The 21,972-nt window shown below is 36.6% G+C and overlaps 1 protein-coding gene across 1 annotated transcript in view; it reads left to right on the top strand.

Moving 5' to 3' along the window:
* LOC136883036 (zinc finger protein 385B) overlaps nt 1–21,972 on the top strand; it is a 243,694-nt gene that overhangs the window by 1,955 nt on the left and 219,767 nt on the right. Inside the window, exon 2 of the mRNA XM_068229777.1 lies at nt 11,277–11,345. Within this exon, the coding sequence (XP_068085878.1) occupies nt 11,290–11,345 (56 nt within the window). The 5' untranslated portion in view covers nt 11,277–11,289. The remainder of the gene's footprint in view (nt 1–11,276; nt 11,346–21,972) is intronic.

Genomic DNA, 21,972 nt, shown 5'->3' with positions numbered 1-21,972 from the left:
CACCTATGATGATATCCTCTTTTTATGGCTTGTAAGAGCAATCAGGATCCTGATTTTTCACCATACAAGTTTGAATTTGAGGCTGATGATGCCCTTAATATGGGCGAAACATATCCCTTAACATTTTATAATAATATTTAATTTCTAAAAAGATCTCTTTGTATTGAATAGGTGGATATATAAATAAACACTTGTAACATACTGAGTGGTATATTCCGAGCTGTCAGGGGAGAAAATGGCGTGGAATGACATTAGTAGACGAATAAATTTGAGTGGCATCTTTAAAAGTAGCTAAGATCACAGTATGAAGATAAAGTTGGAATACAAGAGGACAAATTGGGGCAAATATTCATTTATAGGAAGAGGAGTTAGGGATTGGAATAACTGACCAAGGGAGATGATGATGATGATTGTTGCTTTAAGGGGCCTAACATCAAAGGTCATCAGCCCAAGGGAGATGATCAAAAAATTTCCATTGTCATTGAAATCATTTAAGAAAAGGCTAGGAAAACAACAGATAGGGAATCTGCCACCTGGGAGACTGCCCTAAATGCAGATCAGTATTGATTGATTGTACATTTAAAGTTTTTCAGTGTTTACATCTCTCTTGTCAGCTTTAAATTTCCAGTGTATTAATTTTTGTGATTTAAACCTTGTAACTGTGTAGTTTTTTGAATGCCCATTTCCAATTGATGCTATTCATTAACTTAAGTTTTAATTCAACCAGGTTGATGAAAAATGGTGGATGAGAAGGCAGTTTGTCATGAAAATAAGATTGAATATACGTACAACCATATCCAGGGGATTATTGGTAATGATTGTTTTTTGTGCAACAGATCCTTACTTCTTTGTGGATAGCTGTAAAATGCTGGATATCATTGACATGAGCACTTGGTATCTATAGGTAGGCCTATACATGGTTAACCTCTTAACCAGCAAGTTTCTGCTGAGAAATGTACATTCATAGTGGGGAGTATATTTTGACTGAAAAAGAGTTAATTCATCACACATGATATGCTGATGCGGGTGACAAAAGCAGTTGAGTGCTAGAATGCGAGAGGGAGCTAAGCAACACAGACATGGAACTAAGATATTTTGAGTATGGCGTTTGTCTTTATTGCATGAAATTGAGCACATTAACAGTCGCCTTTATTGGTTCATAAACAATTATTTAGGCTATAGTCCAAAAGATACAGGAAAATTAAAATAGTTTAGTATTATATTTTAATCTTAACACTTTTTTACAGCTGAGGATATCTCAAAGATGAGACGAAACATGTCCCGTGTTTTAAAATCAAGAAAAATGAAACATATTTAATCTATGCGATTATAAGTTTTATTGATTAGGTGGAACCTCAGGGTATCGGTTCAACATTTCAATGTGTGGTATATTTCGAGCTTTTAAAGTTAAAAACTTCATCGCTGATCTGTATTGAACTAATAATTACGATGCTAAAAAGAGAAAGATGTTGCACATATTAATGTATCAACATGTTTAATATGTTATGGGACCGGTTTCGACATATGTCCATGTCATCATCAGCCGATACAAAAATGGCAAGAAGTCAACACAGTTGTAACACTTATGACACTTTTCTTGAAGTAAAAAAAATAGAAGTTCATGTAGCACTTTTTAGTGAAGATAATTTTTTGTAGATATCTTAGGTTCTTGAGCACTCTTGCTGTAAATCTTGAGGTTAAAAAAAATGATGCAGTATAATTCACAATTGTTATTCAAGGAATAAAATTTGTTGCTAGGTAACAAATGATATGATTTTGTTTTAGTACTTCAAAAGGTGGATAGTGGTATATAAAAAAACTCGTAGAATATGAGACTATTAGTACTGATATGGATTTTATGAGATCTAAGGAAAAGAAAAGAAATTAAAAATACATACATAGGCCTACATACATACATACATACATACATACATACATACATTATCATTATAGACTGTTATGCCTTTTAGCGTTCAGTCTGCAAGCCTCTGTGAATTTACTAAACGTCGCCACAATCCTCGATTTGCAACTAGTGTTGTGGTCTCATTCAGTTCTATACCTCTTATCTTTAAATCGTTAGAAACCGAGTCTAACCATAGTCGTCTTGGTCTACCTCTACTTCTCTTACCCTCCACAACAGAGTCCATTATTCTCCTAGGTAACCTATTCGCCTCACATGACCCCACCACCGAAAATTTAAGAAATAGAAAAGTGAAAATGGTAAGGTAAGTAGTATTATGAGGCTTACTTTAATTTAGCCTTGTCATGAAGTACAAGAGGAAGTAAGAAACAAAAATTGAACAATATTATTGTATTGAGTAGGTAGAACATCTTTCTCTTTTTAGCATTGTAATATTTCGAGCTGTCGGTGAAGAGTTGGCATGGAATGACATAAGGAGAAGAATAAGCTCGAGTGGAGCTTTCAAAAGTAGGAAAGATCATAATATAAACAAAAAGTTGTAATTCAGGAGTACAGATTGGGGCAAATATTCATTTATAGGATGAGGAGTAAGAGATTGGAATAAATTATCAGGGGAAATGTTCGATAAGTGTCCAAGTTCTTTGAAAATGTTTAGGGAAAAAGCTGGGTAAAGAATTGGTAGGGAATCTGTTACCTGGGTGACAGCTCTAAATGCAGATCAATGGTTGATTGTTGCTTTTTTTTTTTTTTTTTTTTTTTTTTTTTCTAGTTGTTTTTTACGTCGCACCGACACAGATAGGTCTTACGGCGATGAAGTTGCTCTTTTACCGGACAGTTCTGAGTTTGCCTTTCGATGATTGATCTGTGAATTGAAGCTTGTCTGCTTGTCTGTAATTTTGATGTGGAAGGGAAAGCATTTTTCTTTTCAGATAAATTAGAATGTTTGTAAAAGCACAGTGAAAACCCTAACCTTAACCTTTACTAGAAACAGCATGCTGATTTGTTAAAATTCCATTGTCTATGTTATCATATTAAAAAATTGTGATTCAGTAACTGCAGCTGTGACTCCAGGAGAATATAATATGGTGTACTATATTATATTTAACTACTATATTTCATGAAAATTATACATCAGTATTTAGTCTTCTTTGCAGTGAGAAACATACATATTACATAGTTATAATGGTTAGTTTCTCCCCGCTTAATACACGGTCCCATTTAACACACGGTATTTATGCAGTCCCTTGTATAACATCTCTTCAAGGTTTTACTGTACTTTTCTTCAGAACGGTGCCCACTTTCCTCTTATTATATTTTGCCCATGAAGTGTTTAATTTAAAAATAAGTTGTAATATGACCATACTGTACATCACACATAATATTTGTGTTTCATGAATACATTCCTCAAGGCAGTGTTATTGGACCTTTATGTTTTAAATCAGGGCCTCTCAAACGCCCAAAATCTCACGCGTGCAGAGCGAGGCCCAAGAGCTCCGTGCACTGTGCATCGGTGCCGCTCGGTATGGCTCGGATCAACGCTTCGTCTCTGGGCTACTCGGCTATGCTCGGCTCTACTCGGCTATACTTGGCTCAACTCAGCCCGGATTTGGAGTGCTACGGCGCAAGTGGGGGAGAGGGAGACAGGCGGAGCGAGCGAGACAGGCGTGAGGAAAGAGAGAGACAGCGCTATTGCTCCATATCGAGGAGTGGGGGGTCTGCACTCTGGTCAACTAAGCAAGTCGTCTTTTGCACCGTGCACAGTGCATGCACCACGCGCATGCACCCTGAGAGGCCCTGTTTTAAATAAATGATACGAGTAAAGAAGTGGAATCAGAAATAAGGCTTTTTGCAGATAATGTTATTCTGTATAGGGTAATAAATTAGTTACGAGATTGTGGGCAACTGCAAAATGACCTTGATAATATTGTGAGATAGCCGGCAGGCAGTGGTATGATGATAAATGGGGTTAAAAGTCAGGTTGTGAGTTTCACAAATAGGAAAAGTTTGCTCAGTTTATTATTGTGTTGATGGGGTGAAAATTATTATTTTTTTTTTTTCAAGTTATTTTACGTCGCATCGACACAGATAGGTCTTGTGGCGACGATGGTACAGGAATGGGCTAGGAGTGGGAAGGAATGGCTGTGGCCTTAATTAAGGTACAGCCCCAGCACATGCCTGGTGTGAAAATGGAAAACCATCTTCAGGGCTGCCGACAGTGGGGTTCAAACCCACTATCTTCCGAATACTGGATATTGGGTGCACTTAAACGAGTGCAGCTATCGAGCTCGGTGAAAATCCCTTATGGGGATCATTGTAAGTACCTAAGTGTTAATATAAGGGAAGATCTTCATTGGGCTAATCACATAAATGGGTTTGCAAAAAAAAGGGTACAGATCTCTGCATATGGTTATGAGCATATTTAGGGATTGTAGTAAGGATGTAAAGGAGAGGGCATATAAGTCTCTGGTAAGAACCCAACTAGAGTATGGTTCCAGTGTATGTGACCCTCACCAGGATTACTTGATTCAAGAACTGGAAAAAATCCGAAGAAAAGAAGTTCGATTTGTTCTGGGTGATTTCCGACAAGAGTTCGTTCATTCGTATCCTAAAGGCAAGGACTTGTCACTGCAACCACATTTGTCTCTCCTCTGCTGTGCATTTCAGGTCAACATGTTTTTTTCAAATTCAGCTTGTCCATCACGGAATCCAGATAATTCTTCCTCGGTCTTCCTCTTTCCTTCTTACCCAGAACTTTTCGTTCCAGCATGGTCATGAGGAATGTGTTATGTCGAAGTGTGTGGTAAAGGAATTTGAATTTCCTCTTTTCTACAGTGTTGATCAATTTTCTTGTTTCATCTATTTCCTTCAGGACCCTATTGTTTGACGTTTTCTCGTTTTAACTTGTTTTCAGCATCCTCCTCCATATCCACATTTCCATTGCATCCAGGCGTTTTATATCCTGTTTTGCTAAGACCCATGTTTTGCAATCATGCAACAAAACACTCCACACAAACATTTTGTCAAATTTTTTCCTAATTTTAATGTTCCTGCTTGTCAGAAGCTGTTTCCTGTTACTGAAGGCTTGTTTAGCTAGAGCAATCCTCCTCCTGATTTCTGTGGTGCACCTGTTGTCCTCAGTGTTAATGCTTCCCAAGTAGCAAAATTGACTTACTAGTTGTACAGTGTCATCCATCACCTATCTTAATGTTTATTGGTAACTCTTCAGTTGATTTCTTGACAACTAATATTTTTGTTTTTGAGGCGTTCAGCTTCAATTTTGATTCTTGTAGTATTGATGTTAAAACTTGTAGCATGTTACGTATTTCCCTCGTTGAATCTGCAATTAATGCAATGTCATCGGCAAACCTTACACAGTGGATTTCTTGTCCATTGATTTTAATTCTTTTGGTTTTTTGCTTAAGTTTTGATATGGCCTCCTTAATGAACATGTTGAACAAAATTGGAGATAGCACACAACCTTGTCTCACTCCCCTTCTAATGGATGCTGTCCTATAACATTATCATTGATTTCTATTGTTGTGCTTTGATTTTTGTACAGGAGCAAAATGAGTCTTCTGTCACTCCACTCCAGTCCTATAATCTTCATGTTCCTAAAGAGCTGTTTCCAGTTTACTTTGTCAAAGGCTTTCTCTATATCCACAAATGCAATGTATGTTTTCCTCTTAACACTCAGTCTTCTTTCTAGAATAGTTCTTAACGTTAAGAGAGCTTCTCTTGTTCCCTTCCGTGTTGTAAAACCAAACTGATCCTGCGATGTATTTCGTTAAATTTTCTTTTTAATCCTGTCCTTAATTGCATTAAGCAGTATTTTGGATGCGTGTGATTGCAGGGGTAGTGTTATATAGTTGGAACAGTCAGTAGCATTTCCTTTCTTTGATAAGGTAACTGTCCTACTTTTAGTAAAGTCTCCAGGAATTTCACCGTTGCAATAGCATCTTGCAATGATATAAAACAGTTGTTGTTTCATCCTTTCTCCTATTCCCATGATAAGTTCTGCTGGTATGTCATCTGGTCTGGTTGCTTTCTTGTTCTTTAATTGTTTTAGTGCTAGGTCAAATTCTTCCCATGTGATTATTGGGCCTATATTGTCTTCCACCATCTGTTCAGGTTCAAGATAGTCTGGAATTGCCATTACTTCTTCATCCCAGTACAGGTTTTCAAGATATTCCTTCCAGTGTTCTGCAATATTTTCACTATCAATAAGTAGTTGCCCATTCTTATCCTTTGGGGTGGGAAGACTTGGGAGAAAGGAGACGAGCTGCTCGACTAAGTGGTATGTGTTATAGATGCTAATTCCCATAGGGAACCTGAAATATTTGTCCCGAATGAGTAAATTTATAATACAAATATAAATGGTCCATTATTGGACATTATAAATTTTCTGGCCAACTCATTCCTGGTTGCCAACGTTTTGCTCCAGTGTGCTAAGTTGGGCCCAATCCAATTCAAGTAACACCTTTCAAGCAACAACATGGATGCACAATTTGAAACTAACTTCCTCTTCCCCTCCACGCTCCACCTCTCCGTTACAGTATCAATACTACACTAGGAGTAGCAAGCTTAGTCGTTTAGACACAATCGGAACAATTGGTCCCAGCTAACGTCGACAAGACAAGTAAGTTCATGTGATAAACACTCACTCTGCAATTATCATCATATTGGGGTCCACATTCATCATTCTAATTCCCTGTTTTTTTATTCTCTTATCCAGTTACAGACAACTCATATTCCTCCCAAGGTTGAACAGTGCACCAATGGGAAGTTAATCAACAAGAATGACGTAATATTCCAAAAAAATTTATCTGATGAACACGAATGATATCAACAATATGTTTCCAACATACATGCTTCAACCTTAAAACATAACCATGCTTCTTTCTAAAGGAATATTCAAACTGATTCAAACCCTAACATGAACGACTTTAACCAAGATTCCGGTTTTGTAACAATTCTTACGACTCAGGTGACCTTAACAGTTGAAGAAACCCCAACTCACGCTGTGATCAATCCAATCTACAATTTGGATGTCTAGTCATTATAAAATAAATTAATTCATTGTTCATAAATTCTGGCAAAGTTAATGTACATGTTGTAAACTATGTAAAAAGCATAAGACCATTGTATTTAGTATTAAGTTAGTTTACTATTAAGTTCCAATGTTTATAGTTTTAATTCTTGACTTAAAGATTAGTATTAGGGCAAAACATGTCCCTAAGTGGTGTTTTTAATTCATGTAGAATTTAATCACTAAAAATATATATGTATTGAAAAGGTGGACACAATAATTTTAATCTTGAAAGAGTTTTACTTATTGTATCTTCAATACGAACAAAATGAGATTAGTTACTTGTAAATAGCACACTTACCGAGACGCATGGTTAGTGCATACCGTGGAGGCCACTGTGTAGGCTGGGTGTGCTATTTTCCAACTGATGAGTTCAACTTAGCACATTGGGGCAAAACACTGGCAACCAGGAATGAGTTAGCTGGAAAATTTATAATGTCCAATAATGGACCATTGATATTGGTATTATAAGTGTTATGTTCCAAGCTGTCATTGGAGAGATGGCGTGGAATGACATTAGTAGATGAATAAGTTCGAGTGGTGTCTTTAAAGTAGGAAAGATCACAATATGAAGATAAAGTTGGAATTCAAGAGGACAAATTGGGGCAAATATTTGTTTATAGGAAGGTGAGTTAGGGATTGGAATAACTTACCAAGGGAGATGTTCAATAAATTTCCAGTTTCTTTGCAATCATTTAAGAAAAGGCTAGGAAAACACAGATAGTTAATCTGCCACCTGGGCGACTGCCCTAAATGCAGATCAGTAGTGATTGATTGATAAATAGAATACCTTTCACATTTCTTTATTAAAAATCAGTTACACATTTTGGTTAAACCGATTTTCGGTTTACTGATGTTTGGTTAATGAAGTTTTTACTGTATGTAGACACATACTTTTCTCTGTACCGTTAGATCCCTTGAGAATGCACTTCATTTCTCATAATATTCTTGATAGTTTTATGTTTCTTTTACCTAAAACTCATCTGTGTTCAGGCATATTATACAGAATTGTTTGACTGATCTTAATGGTAGAAATTTGTTATATATTTCAAAAACAGTTTTAATGAATGATTTCCTCAGTTTTTTAACATTTATTCTTCTCAGTAATTGAGGAATGCTTTCTACACATTTGATGATGATGATTGCTCTTTTAAGCCATTTGTTCCCGCTGTTCCAAAAATGGAACAATTCTTAAAAGCTGTTGTGTAGGTATATTGCATAATTTTGAGGGAATATTTTACTTCACATCATAAGAGTTAGAAAGATTGTGTTGCGTTGAGCGATAATCAAGTGTTTCTCAGCTGTTCGTTTGCAGATGTGTGCTTTTAAACATGGCTTCCACATCAGCAGCGTGCAAAGGGTAAGTTTTTGCTTGCTTCATAAACATGAAACACATTCTCGTCAATGTAGTTGTGGAAATAGAATGAATAGAGGGTTAGTTAACCAAACATAACATTAAAACTGTATTACTCAAGTTGTTAATAGGTTTCCTGAGCTGTAATAAAGTCTTGTTCCATTTTTGGAACAGTGGGCATGAATGACATGGGGTTTATCATTGCTAGCTTGTTCCACAGTTCCACAAGGACATGAGTACGGTACTATTGATGTTTAGAGTTGTTATAAAATTCTTTTAATTTTGTCATCCAGAAATATTGGGATTCACACTATTCTTTTCTGTTTTGCTCTAGACTGTCAGTTCATGAGATACAAGAATGTCTGAATGAAATGGACACTGAAGCTGTCATTTTGGACACAGATTTTTTTATTGGGCCGCCGGAGAATTACTTAGCGTCAGATGAAGATAGTGGGGATGAAGCTGCTCAAGATATTGATAACTTCTCCAGCAACCAGCTCCGTTGTCACGCGGAGGCAACTGTACAGAGAATCATGTAGATAGGCCTATACATTTTGGTTCGCATGACTGTAACAGCGAACAGGCTAAATCAGATGAAAAGTGTGTCCTATCAGTTGATTTACGCAGTCTATGTCAAGGAGCCAGTACAGGAAATGCAAGGCCTGATATTGGAGTTGGTATAGGTTGATCCGCAGTTCTGGACATGGTATCATTATTACCGAAGGACGTCAGCTATAATATTTACTTTGACAACTATTTCACCTCAATCAAACTTTTTGAGTAACTCCAGAAAAATGGACAAGACGGGCTGAGTGGCTCAGACAGTCGAGGCGCTGGTCTTCTGACCCCAACTTGGCAGGTTCGATCCTGGCTCAGCCCGGTGGTATTTGACAATGCTCAAATACGTCAGCCTCGTATCGGTAGATTTAGTGGCACGTAAGAGAACTCCTGCGGGACTAAATTCTGACACCTCAGTGTCTTCGAAAATTGTAAAAGTAGTTAGTGGGACGTAAAGCCAATAATATTATTATTAAAAAATGGACATAATGGTATGGGAACAGTTTGTCAAAACAGGTTAGGGGGAGTTCAGCTGATGAATGCTAAAGAGTTAGCCAAGAAGGGAAGAGGATCACATTAGTTAACCGACGCTGAAGGTGGGATTACCCTTATCCGGCACAATGACAACAATATTGTTACCGTAGCCTTGACTCACGCGGGAGAGTTAGTCTTCTTGGAACCACAGAGAGGTGGAACAGATCACACAAGAGAAAAAGTGATGTTCCTCAGCCGGCAACAATAGGGGCCACACGTACATGGGTGGCAATGATCGCATCAACGAAAATGTTGGGGTCATTAGTCTCCATAAGGATGATGAAATGGTACTGGCCATTGTTTGCATTTTCTCTAAATGTGTCTGCGAATAATGCTTGGTTGATTTATCGCTTTTCCAAAAAGTATAAAGACCAACCACTTAATTGCTGGTATTTACTAGGTTAGCTGTACCATATCTACAAAAATATAGTTTGAGAGCTTCCTTAGGCCGATCACCAAAGCAGGTCTGCTCAGTAAACAAAAGAGTTTCACATGAAGTGCGTTTTGACACAAAAAAAAAAAAAAAAAATAAAAAAAATAAAAAAAAAAAATCATGCAGTTGCTTCCAGATACGTACAGTATAAAGAAAACACTACAAAAATGTGCACGAAATGTGGCGTAGCACTTCATGTCAACTATTTTGCAGCATTCCATGGCATATGAGACAACGACTAAAAACAGAATGAAGAGAAAAGACTTCACCGCTGTAGTACAGTGAACCTTCCTTACTAAAGACAGCAGAGCTTGTTTGTTTGTTTCTGTATTTCCATGCTGATTACAATATTTCCTGTGTTTAAGTGGTAAATAAAGTGTGTTTTTATTTTATTTAGTCTTCAATTGAGGACCAATAAATTCAAATGCATGAAAACTCGTGTAAATGAAAAATTCGTTGTTGAAAAAACACCCTACCCGTTCATGCCCGCTGTTCCATTAATGGAACATGCGGAAAAAGGTACTTAGAAATGTTGTAAGATAATTTTAACACAATTAGGCCCTACTGCAGTTTTGGGATCCTCTATGAGCAAAAGCATAATAAATTATCAAAAAGATATAAAATAAAATAATTTGGGAGCAAATGGGTTAAAGGGTGAGATGTCAAAGTTACTGGCACCTGCTGCATATTTGCTGGCCATCCATAGAAGTTGATAGAATTATCCACTTTCATGAAACAGCTAAGCTCAGTGTTTGCATATAAACACATAGCATAGCTATCAAGTAAGCTATGTCTTGATCAATGGATTGATAGATAATTCTTTTCAAGAGACTTTAATTAGCAAGGTTATTAACCCGCTACAGTTTTTGAAGGGCAAATGTTCCCATCCTGTTAATCAGCTAGAACATTAAGTAAGTAAGGATTTTTGTATCAAAATGTTTGTTTGCTTAGTTCCTAAAGTTGTTTTAGTCCTGAACCCAAAGGTTGCTTAAATCCCTAATGGCCAATGAAGGGGCATCCTAGGGAAAAGAGAAATGAGGTAATTTCCCCATTGCTTTTGTTGTCAAACCAGAAGTTGATGTTACTTATGTCTACTGAGCTCACTGAAAAACCGACCCTTTGAAAGACGCTTATTACATCATTGATCACAAGGCCTAGCTGCACGAGGAGTAGCATTGGTTATACTTCTGGTACTTTCATGTTGCCAAAGAGAGTGACAAACGCATAAACACACAAATTCTCAAAAGTCTTCTCAGTAAAACTGAGTTCTAAAGGTATTATTTGACCAGGAATATTTACTTCAGCCTCCTTGTAGAAACCACGTGTTGATCAGAGCAGCATCATCTTCCTCTTCTTTTGCTGCAAAGTAAAGTCTGTGTTTTTCTTTCAGGCAACAAGACGACATGAGTTTCTATCCGGCTCCTACATTCCCGGCTGTAGCCACAATGGTGAATTATAGGTCTGTACAGTATTTTGTTCTTAGAAAGAAAGGCAAAATTGTTACACACATGTCTCTTTAATTAACATACTTCTGTTAAACCCTGATTTTAACATTTTTATTGTTATGAAATTGGCTCGCAAGTGCTGATAAAAGTACCATATAAATAATTTTTTCTTTTAAGAATATCACTTGATGAGAAATTCCACAACTGGAATTAATTTGAATAAGTAATGAACACTTGTGAAAAAATGGTGATATTCGTGATCAGTTTCTGTTCAGGGTATGGCAGAAGCAAAAGTATATTGAAATAGTTTCAATACAAACTTATTTCGTAAGCTGAACTGACAATTACATGCAGTAGGATCTTGAATATCTGGACTAATTGGTGCTATGGGTTGTCTGGATGAACAAAAATCTAGATAATCAAATTCAAAATTTTAATGTAATAAAAGAAACATTACAGTAGGTACAGTACAATATATGAAACATTTATGAATAATTATGAATTTAAAATTAAGCACATGAAGAGTAATAAAATAAACATACGGTGCCACATATGAACAATTATGAAACCTCGAAGCTTAGGTAACGTATCAGTGTAGTAAATAAAAAGTGGGGGTGCTCTTCATGTCTGGATCCGGATGACTTAAGTCTAGATAATAAACTTTCTACTGTATTACTGTGTTGTGTATAAACAGAACACATGAATCCTAAAAGAGGGATAATGTGAACTGATCAAATAGCATATTTGGCTTCTTTTAAAAAAAAAAAAAACAGAACTACCCAAGACCCAAAACGTGCACTATATTAAAAAAAATAGTATTTTATGGAGTAATTTAAACCCAAATGTATCTGCGTCTCGATAGAACGCGCCTTCCAGAATGTGCCAGGGTAGCTTTTCACACTTTCACTCACTTTATTGTCTACAATGTGCTTCATATTTGCTAAGTTCGAGTAAAATCATAATTCTTTTGTATTCAGTGCTTTAAGGAACACCACAATATCATGTAGCAGGCAGTGTGTGGAGAAGAAGAATCCGCGAACACTGGCGATGACGACAGTCGGCGAAAAAGTGTGGCTCATATAATCAGTTCGTACGCACCGAACAATATCGTCAACGCTGGTGAAACTAGATAGTTTTCTTTTTTTTAATGCCAAGCTCAAACAGACTTATGGTTTAAAGGAGAGAAGTGCCAAGCCAGAAAATCGTACAAGGGTGGGGTCACTGTACTGTGTTAGCAATGCAGACGGAAGCGAGAGACTTCATCCCTTCGTCATATGGAAGTTCGATAAGCCACGGCATTTTCCATGGAAGTATAAGGCATCTAAAATGCATACAGTACAGTAATCCATTGAATAGAGCACTTGCAGGGGGCCCAGTATAGATTTCTCCTAGTCTTTTAATCTCTTTTTTTTTTTTTAATTGCGTGAGGTTATGTTTGCCAATTATTTATCGAAGTGCATTATTTGAATACTATAAATGTACCTTGTTGGATACATTTTGGAAATAGTTCTTTTTCCATGGCATTTGAAAGGTTTAAACTGTGAATCAAGGTTAATTGCATGCAGTAACGCGTCTTATAATATTTTGTGACGCGGCAAGGTTTGGCATTTGTGAATTATGAGTTGGCGGTTAATTCAAAATCACGTAATTCGAAGTCCGATTTTTGCGTCCCAACGACTTTGAATTAACAAGGTTTTATTCTATTGGCATTTGTGCCACCTGATGATATTTGAGAGACATACTTGTATTTTCTTCTCTTAGGCTATGTGTTTCCTTTTTTTCTCTTCTTTCATAATCCTGTATTTTCTTAATTTTATATACAGTAGAACCCTGATAATCCCAAGCCTGCAAATCTGAAATTTCGGATAATCCAAGCTGAACCCAAAGTGGAGGGGATTTAAATTTCACTTTCAGTGTAAAAATGAAAAATTTAATCGTAGACCAAGACGGTGGTGATGAAAGTGTATAGGGAAGGAGCAGAACCAATAGTCATGTTAAATGAAGCTCAACTGGACAGCGTTCCAGTTTTCAAATGCTTGGGTAGCGTTATATCAAATGACAACCTAGCAAAACATGAGGTGAACAATCGAATCAATAAGGCAACACAATTTTACCACCAGGTAAGACACCTGCTGTGGGATGAAAACCATCCAAAGACTTCCTAGGATTCCTCCTCTTAAACTACAGCTGAAGTTATCTGTAAAAGTGATAGAATCATTAAAATGTTCATGAAACTGGAGAACACTAAGTACACCATCATACAAGTGTATGCCCCACAGACAGGCTGCAGTGAGGAAGACAAAGAGAAATTTCGGCAAGACCTGGAAGATTACAAGTAACTATTCTCATTTTGGTTCCGTATTGAAGATGACGTATGTCTCGAATATTATTACAATATTTTTTTAAGTCCACCTGTTCAATACAATACAACATAAACCACTATTTCATATGGTTAAAATTTTATACATAATACATTAAAGTCAATGGTACATGTTTCACCCTCCTTTACGGGCATCATCAGCCATATCAATCTTAAAAGTAATACATATGGAGTCTTTCTAATCTTATGAATTATGAATAATGATTTCGTATAACATCTAAAACAACGATAATGCACCAAAGTGTGTGTAAAAAAAAAAATTTAACTGTTTTTGAAGATTAAAACGTGGTTAAACATGAATATTTGAGAGTTTAAAACTAAAATGGATCCTTTTGTTATATATCATTAAGACAGTGACGGCCTTGAGTGTAAACACAATCAAAGGGGGATGTTTCTTCAATTCCCATAGTATGAATCCAAGATGGTGAAATCACTGTCAGTTATTTAAAACAGAAGTGTGAACGTAATAAACATGTTAAAATGTGTATACGGTTGATATATCTGAAAGTAGAAAAGAAAATGGAACTTTTATTGGAGGCGTTGCTAACGATAACGTATGTCAAAGCTAGCGGGTGTCAGTAATTATGTTGGTAGTCAATTGGATTCAAAAGACGGTCAAGTTGGTGTTATAACCCCGTTGAAACATTTGTTGGAAGAAATGATCGAGTTCTTTAAGAAACAAAATGTTAAAGAAAGTTGGTTAAATAATACTGTACAAGAGATTTCCCGTACGTCAAAAATGCCTAAAGTGGTACTTACTTCTACGGTGCTTATTAAGTATACAATAATAAAGTTTTATTATTGTATATCAACAGATTTCAATACGGATTAAAACATGAGATTAGTCACTTGCGTATTAAGTATGTTGGGCTGTTCCAGCAACGCTAGCTTGACTGAGCTTTCTACTTCTAGTATTATAACGGTGTGGCTGAGGCAGTGAAGGACATGGAGGGGGTGGTAAGGATGGGTGGATCCTTGCGCGCATGTGTTGTTATTGGAAGGTTGTTAGGAGCAAGATGGGCGGGCCTAACATTTAACGAGGTGGTGGAAGCTTTAGAACAAGGAGTTCTAAAAGTTCGCGGGATTGTATTATGTTTTGAATTTTCAATGCCTAATAACTTTGGAGTTAGCTCATATAAAGGATTTCTTGCCTCCGTGGCATCATTAAGGTTATGGTCTTTGTTATAGGCTTGGTCTAAAAAGATGTAAAGATTTTCTAATTCATTCATAAGTTTTCCTTTGCCTATACATTTTAGAATAGTGAGATCCTTATCAATTGATGTAAACTGGTGTCCTGTTTCACTCATGTGTGAGCTCATCGCTGAATATTTGTTGTGTTTTAAGGCATTGTAATGCTCCATATATCTCGTATAGAAGCTGCGCCCAGTCTGTCCAACATAACTAAATCCACACTGTGCACAAGTTAATCTGTAAATACCAGATCTCGAAAAACGGCTGTTTTTATAATTGACTTTATTATGATTAAAAAATATACTTTGATTTGTATTTACTGTTCTGAAAGCAATATTAGTGTCATATTTCTTCAGTGTGTTGGCGATCTGGTGGATGGCTGGGTTATTGTATGTAAACGTAGCGTAACTAGTTTTTTTAGGTTTATCTGGAATGAGATTCATGGATAGTTTATATTTAACTTTATTGATTAACTAGTTAATCATTTCAACTTTGAACCCATTAAGTTTAGCCAAGTTCCTTATATAGTTTAATTCTATTTTTAAGTTGTAAGGGGAGAGTGGGATTTTCAAGGCTCTGTGTATTAAATTATAGAATGACGCCTGTTTTTGAGATTTAGGATTAAAGAGGAATTATTTATGGTTATAGAAGATTGTGTGGGTTTTCTGTAGATTTGAAAATCGAAAGTATTATTGGCGCACGTGATCGTTATATTTAAAAAATTTAAGGACTGTTTAACTTCGTCTTCCTTAGTGAATTTTACATTAGGATCAATTTTATTTAAATTCTCTAAAACATTGTTAGTTAAATTCTAGAATACTTTAGCTGTAATAGAAGTCAAGCTTTAAAATATGAGTGATAAATACTGTGAGCAATTTATTTCATGTTTTTTCCCTCTTCTTTTAATAATCCAAACAGATCACTGCCCCAGTTAGTTTGGATTACCTGGGTGATACTGTCATTTTTTATAACTTTTTCTCTGTAATTGTTTGTTATGTAATTTATATTTTAATTTAATTTTGTTTCTTTTTGTTAATAATAATAATATTAATAATATTTATTTCTTGACAGATAATCTTCTCGAGATTGTTTAAGTCGCGGGTTGTTGTTATTTCTTGTTCTTGGAGATTGTCTGCTTAATTGACACTAGCACAAAAAGCTAGTCAGTACTTCACAGCCTTTCAAATGTCTTACATTGCAGAGTATCAGTGTTACACTATCAGTATTGCAGTCCCTCATTTATTGGTTATCTCTTTTTCCTAGTTTAATTAAGCACGTGTTGTGCCCTTTCATTTAAACACGCCATCAGTGTTTTGCTGCAGAAACATTTCAATACATTTAAGTAATAGAAGTGAAACATTATAGGGAGGGTAGGAACACAAGCTGCCTCCTGTCTTTGAAATGTTATAATATGAAATCCACCGAGTGCTTGATTATCATACATTTACTTTTACATTAATCATTGGAGCAGATTGAGTTTCCTATGCTCACTTGCGACCAGATGACAGCACAAGTCTGCACCTTACCAGCTTCAGTACTAGAGTTACTGGCTATTAATATTACAAAAAAAAAAGTCATTTAAAAAGACATGTACTATAACCATCCGTTCAAATGTATAACATTCGCATCTGGTCGTGCCATAAATAAATATTTTGGTGACCATATACACGTTTCAATACTTATAATCTTTGGGAACATTATGTGAAAACATTAACATCAAACCTTATAGCTTGTCTCTCTGGGCCATTTCATTTTTTCATGATTAACATTTTAATCAATCATTCTCAACCTTAAATTCATTGAAACTCTCGAAGACTACAGTACAGTTGTGTAATGCTTATTTTCAACATATGAATTATTACAGCAACCTCATTTTATCATATGAACATTTTATCGACGATCCAATCATTTATAATTCACAATATCTTACATGCGCACCATGGAAATACACAAGCATCTCATCTCATCATTAAAAATATGTTATCGTCCTGGTATTAATCTGATGAAAAGGGGCTGATGACCTTCGATGTTAGGCCCCTTTAAACAACAAGCAGCATCATCATCAATCTGACGAAATACTCGCATCTGCACAACGCACACGTATACAAAATTATCATATAACAAGACCTTAAAATCTACATTTAAATCACATCACCTCACAAGAATTATCTACGCAATAACTAGAATACCATTTCAGTTATGAAGAAAACATTTCTTATAGGCTCCGTGCGTACAGCACTGTGCTGCTGCGGGTGGATACTATGAGAACTACTTAGTCATCTTCAGTAACAGGTCGTCATAAGAAGCTGGAATGTGTATGACGTTTACATGCATTTATTCAATTATTTTACAGTGCTGTCTTCAGATGATAGTTTTTTAATGTCACAACGTTCCGACAGAATGATGTGCTTGTTCTTGGCTGCATTAATAGATACAGTAATACAGAGCTTTCATTCACGACCTCACGAAATGGATTTGAAAAGACGGTGGATCTTAGCAGTAAATCGCCGGAAGTGATTCCGGATTTGTACATTTACAGTATTTAATACACAGTTACTCTTAACATAATGCAAAGGTTAACAATTATAAATAAATTATTGAAGAAGTTGGATGTCAACACCAACATCTACAAAACCATGCAGAAGACTGTGGTCATTGCCACGACTGGAATTGTACGGATATTTATGGGTTCAAATTCTACGTAAAACTGTAGTTTACATTAAGATTTATTCTGCTTTGATTTCCTAAAATCTGTACAATTGCTCTAATATCATTATCACGAAAGTGTGCAAAATAAATAAATAAATAATAATAATAATAATAATAATAATAATAATAACATACCGTACTACAGACCACAATGTGAAATTTTAGAGTATTCTGTCACAACCTCACGAAATGGATTTAAAAAGGTAGTGGACAAATATACTGTAATTATAAAAACTGGCCTCCATTACACAATATCAGTAGCTCACAGAAATACCGCATTTTACATACGTAACGTTCTGTTCTCGCCCCGAGGTGGTGCAACTCTTTTCAAGCAACCCCTAATGAACATGAGCTGCATGTACCCTCATGTCAATCTTAAATTTCTGTCTATGTCGGGAACCAAGCCCGGGCCCCCGATGAAGGAAACTAGTAGCGCTAACCGTTATATTACAGAGGTGGTCGCGATCATATTATAAATACAGACACAATAATTTATTGGCAACTTTAAGATATTCTGATATTTTCAACTGGTCCAACATCAAACCTGTGCCTTTTTATCGGAAAAAGTTCCTCTGTAAGCTCTTATCCTTGTTGTATTTCTCTTTCCGCGCTTTTTAGATGCGAGATCCAGACAATTCACAGGGTTGATCGGTACACGAGGTGAATGTTCTGATTAAACTGTATAAATAACAGCAGAAATATGCTTACATTTCATGGAAATATTTTTATTATTTTACCAAGGCTTCACTCGCAACATTAACCTACGCTAACATGATATCGTATTAGAGATAGGCCAAATATAATTTTCTGAAGACAGCGTTGTTGAATGTGTACATAAAAAACAATCTCTTTATCACCACAAATAATACATAAATTACTATGTTGCCTCTATCGTGAAATGGTAGTCTCTCTAGTGAACCAACGTTTTGCAGTTATTCGCTCTGTTGCTATTTCCTGCGAACAGTTTTTCTTGTAAATGTAATACATGACCACTTTCTTGAAGTTTGGAATAATTTGGTCAATTGTTGTTGCATAAAACACTCTGAAATCCCACTGCTATTATTTAGTAGGCCATAGCAACACGGTGTGAAACGACAGAGATATGTGCGCGGTGATCGCATTAACTTACAATGTTCGCCACTCGCAGCGCAGCGGTGCATTTTTCCCAGCAGCGCACGGAGCCTATATTCACAAATAATCATAAAGAAATCCCGGAATAATTACGACGCAATGCGTACTGACAAGTAACTCCAATATCTCCTTATTGAAAACTTAGCCGCAATTACGGATATCACTAAATATTTGCGACGATCACATTAGGTTATGATATAGATGTTGATTCCCATAGGGAATCTGAAATATTTGTTCCAACTGAGTAAATTTATAATACCAATATAAATGATCCGTTGTCCAACTCGTTGGCTGAATGGTCAGCGTACTGGCCTTCGGTTCAGAGGGTCCCGGGTTCGATTCCCGGCCGGGTCAGGGATTTTAACCTTCATTGGTTAATTCCAATGGCCCGGGGGCTGGATGTTTGTGCTGTCCCAACATCCCTGCAACTCGCACACCACACATAACACTACCCTCCACCACAATAACACGCAGGCACGTACACATGGCAGATGCCGCCCACCCTCATTGGAGGGTCTGCCGTACAAGGGCTGCACTCAGCTAGAAATAGCCACACAAATTTATTATTATTATTATTATTATTATTATTATTATTATTATTATTATTATTATTATTATGGTCCGTTATTGGACATTATAAATTTTCCAGCTAATCCATTCCTGGTTGCCAGCGTTTCACCCCTGTGTGCTAGGCTGGGCTCATCAGTTGGTACCTAGCACACCTACCAAGACTCTGGCTGGTGCATACCGTGGAGGCCACTGCGTAGGCTAATTGTAGCCACCGGCAGTGCCACTGCACTATGAGAGACCAAAAATTTATGCCTGCCTGGCCAACAGATGATGTCCAATAACGGACCATTTATATTGGTATCACATTAGGTTACTCAAGTTGTATCTTCCTCATGACAAATAAAAGAGAGATCGTTATTTATAAGTTTCATTTACGTAGTAATTGGATGCACGTATATACAAAGATGCCAACTATTATGATTCAATCTAATAATTACGAATTACCCATCATAATTACGCCTTTACAAATCACACACCACAAATTATGAATTTTTGTTGATTTTTAAATCTACAGTATGTGTATGGAGTGTTCAAAAGCATACACAAGGAATGCCATTACAGCTTGAATTCTCAGAATATTATTTTCAGATTACTCAGTAATAATTTATTCCCCTTTCCTGTCCCTCGTTTAAGAATATTTAGAGTTTTATAATAATAGAGGAAAATTCGCACAATGTGCATAAGTGATACAGTCAGTATATGGTTAGTTGACTCTAGCACAGAACAAAGTCAGTGATTCGGTCCTTTGCTTGCAAAACATCGCATGATATCTGTCACATAGCCCACCTCAGCGCTTGCACACGCATTCTTGTCCTGGAGAATGGAAACCCATTTTCTGGCATAATAGGTGGTGAAAACCATGTAAAGATCCGAGTCGTCACATGTCTAAGGTCATAGTATGGTTGTTTCCAATCTTGTGTGATCATGGCGTCGATGGCGTAGAACTCTTCCCAGATTTCTTCTCTCTTTGATGCAAGTTCCATCATGGAAGATTTGTACGTGGGTGTGGCTGGAAGTAGAAATTTTAGCCTTATTTCCTCAAAGTAGAATAGTTCCCTTGCCAATACGTAAACTAAGCGAGATGGAGTGTACTTGGAGACACATAAAGCTTTCTTCAGAAGTGATGCTTTGACTTTTTCTATGCTTGACAGTTGAGCTTTAGTTAGGTATGGCCAGATGTTTTCTATTCCGTAGGTGATGACAGGTGAAACCTTAACGTTGAACAATTTTACTGCTGTTTTTAGTGATAATTTCCTCAGTTATTTTATGCTATTTGCGCTTCTAAATGCTGCACTCACTCCGTCCTTAATGTGGTAAGAAAATTTGTCTCCACCTGTTTGCATGATCACTCCCAAATATTTCACATGTGATACTGCTGCTGGGGGAACTGTTCTATGGAAGAAAGTTGCCTGTTTCCCGCCTCACAGTCACTGTCTTTTCTTTCTTAATATATAGCTCGTTATTCTCCGCCCAGTCTGCCAATTGATTGAAAGAGGTTTGCAGATCCTCTTTCGATGTTGAGGCCATCACAATGTCGTCTGCATAGACATATATTTTAACTTTCTCCGAGTGTATCTCCTCTATTACCTCCGCTGTTGCCACTGTATATTAAAGGGGACTAAGTGGGTCACCTTGTAGCACCCCTACTGTTTGCTTTATGGTTCTTGATTGGGAGACTCCATCGTCTATCACTATATAGTTTTCGCTTAGTAAGCTTCTTATAATGCAGCCTAGTGGATAATCTTGGCCAAGTAAATTTTCTAGTTAAGATAATGTCTCTACTGATGGTATTACAAGTTGTCCATTTCATGACCGTATCGATGTTTAATCAAGAAGTAAGTATAAATAACCACCTAATCGATACTTTATTATTTAGTATCGATTAGGTGGTTATTTATACTTACTTCTACTGATGGTGTCGAAGGCTTTTGAGAAGTCATCGAAGATTGCGTGTAGTTTCCCTTGCGGTTTAGATAACGTATCTTCAATGTCCCTTTGAAGACACTGAACAGCTTGCGTAGTGCTTCTTCCCCTCCGGAAACCAAATTGCTCTTCAGGTAGGTATCAACTAGGTCCGTGAGTCTTCTAGTAAGTAGACGTGTGAATATCTTAAATAGCGAGCATTCAAGTGCTATTCCTCTGTAATTGTTATAGTCGATTTTCTCCAGTTGTTTGGGATTACTCCCTGGCTGAGGCATCTATTAAATAAGGTTGTGATTTTATCCCAGAAGTCATATCCCAATTCTTTGATGTGTTCATTGTACATTTCATCTGGTTCACATGCTTTTCTGTCCTTGGAGGTCATAATTGCAGCCTTTACCTCTTCTACCGAGAATAAGTAGCTTTCTTCGAGAACTGTATGTGTTTTCTCAGAATTGACTGTGGGACATGTGTTTCTTGATTGCAATATTGATGTTAGATGTTCCTCCCAGATAGTCATGGGGATATGCCTAGGGAAGGATGGGTTTATCTGGTTGAAGACTCCGTAAGGGTTTCGTTTAGTGTCTTCAATCAATTTCCTCTCTTCTTCATCTTGGAAATTTCTTTTGGCTTTATTAACCAGCTCTTTATATGTTCTTGCTTCTGCAATATAGATCTGTCGGTTTTATCCATAGGGACGTTTTTCATGTTATGAAGAGCAGTTAAGGCTATTTTCCGAG

The sequence above is a fragment of the Anabrus simplex genome, chromosome 1 (assembly GCF_040414725.1).
Source record: "Anabrus simplex isolate iqAnaSimp1 chromosome 1, ASM4041472v1, whole genome shotgun sequence".
Lineage (NCBI taxonomy): Eukaryota > Metazoa > Arthropoda > Insecta > Orthoptera > Tettigoniidae > Anabrus > Anabrus simplex.
This window is presented reverse-complemented; position numbering and strand designations above follow the sequence as displayed.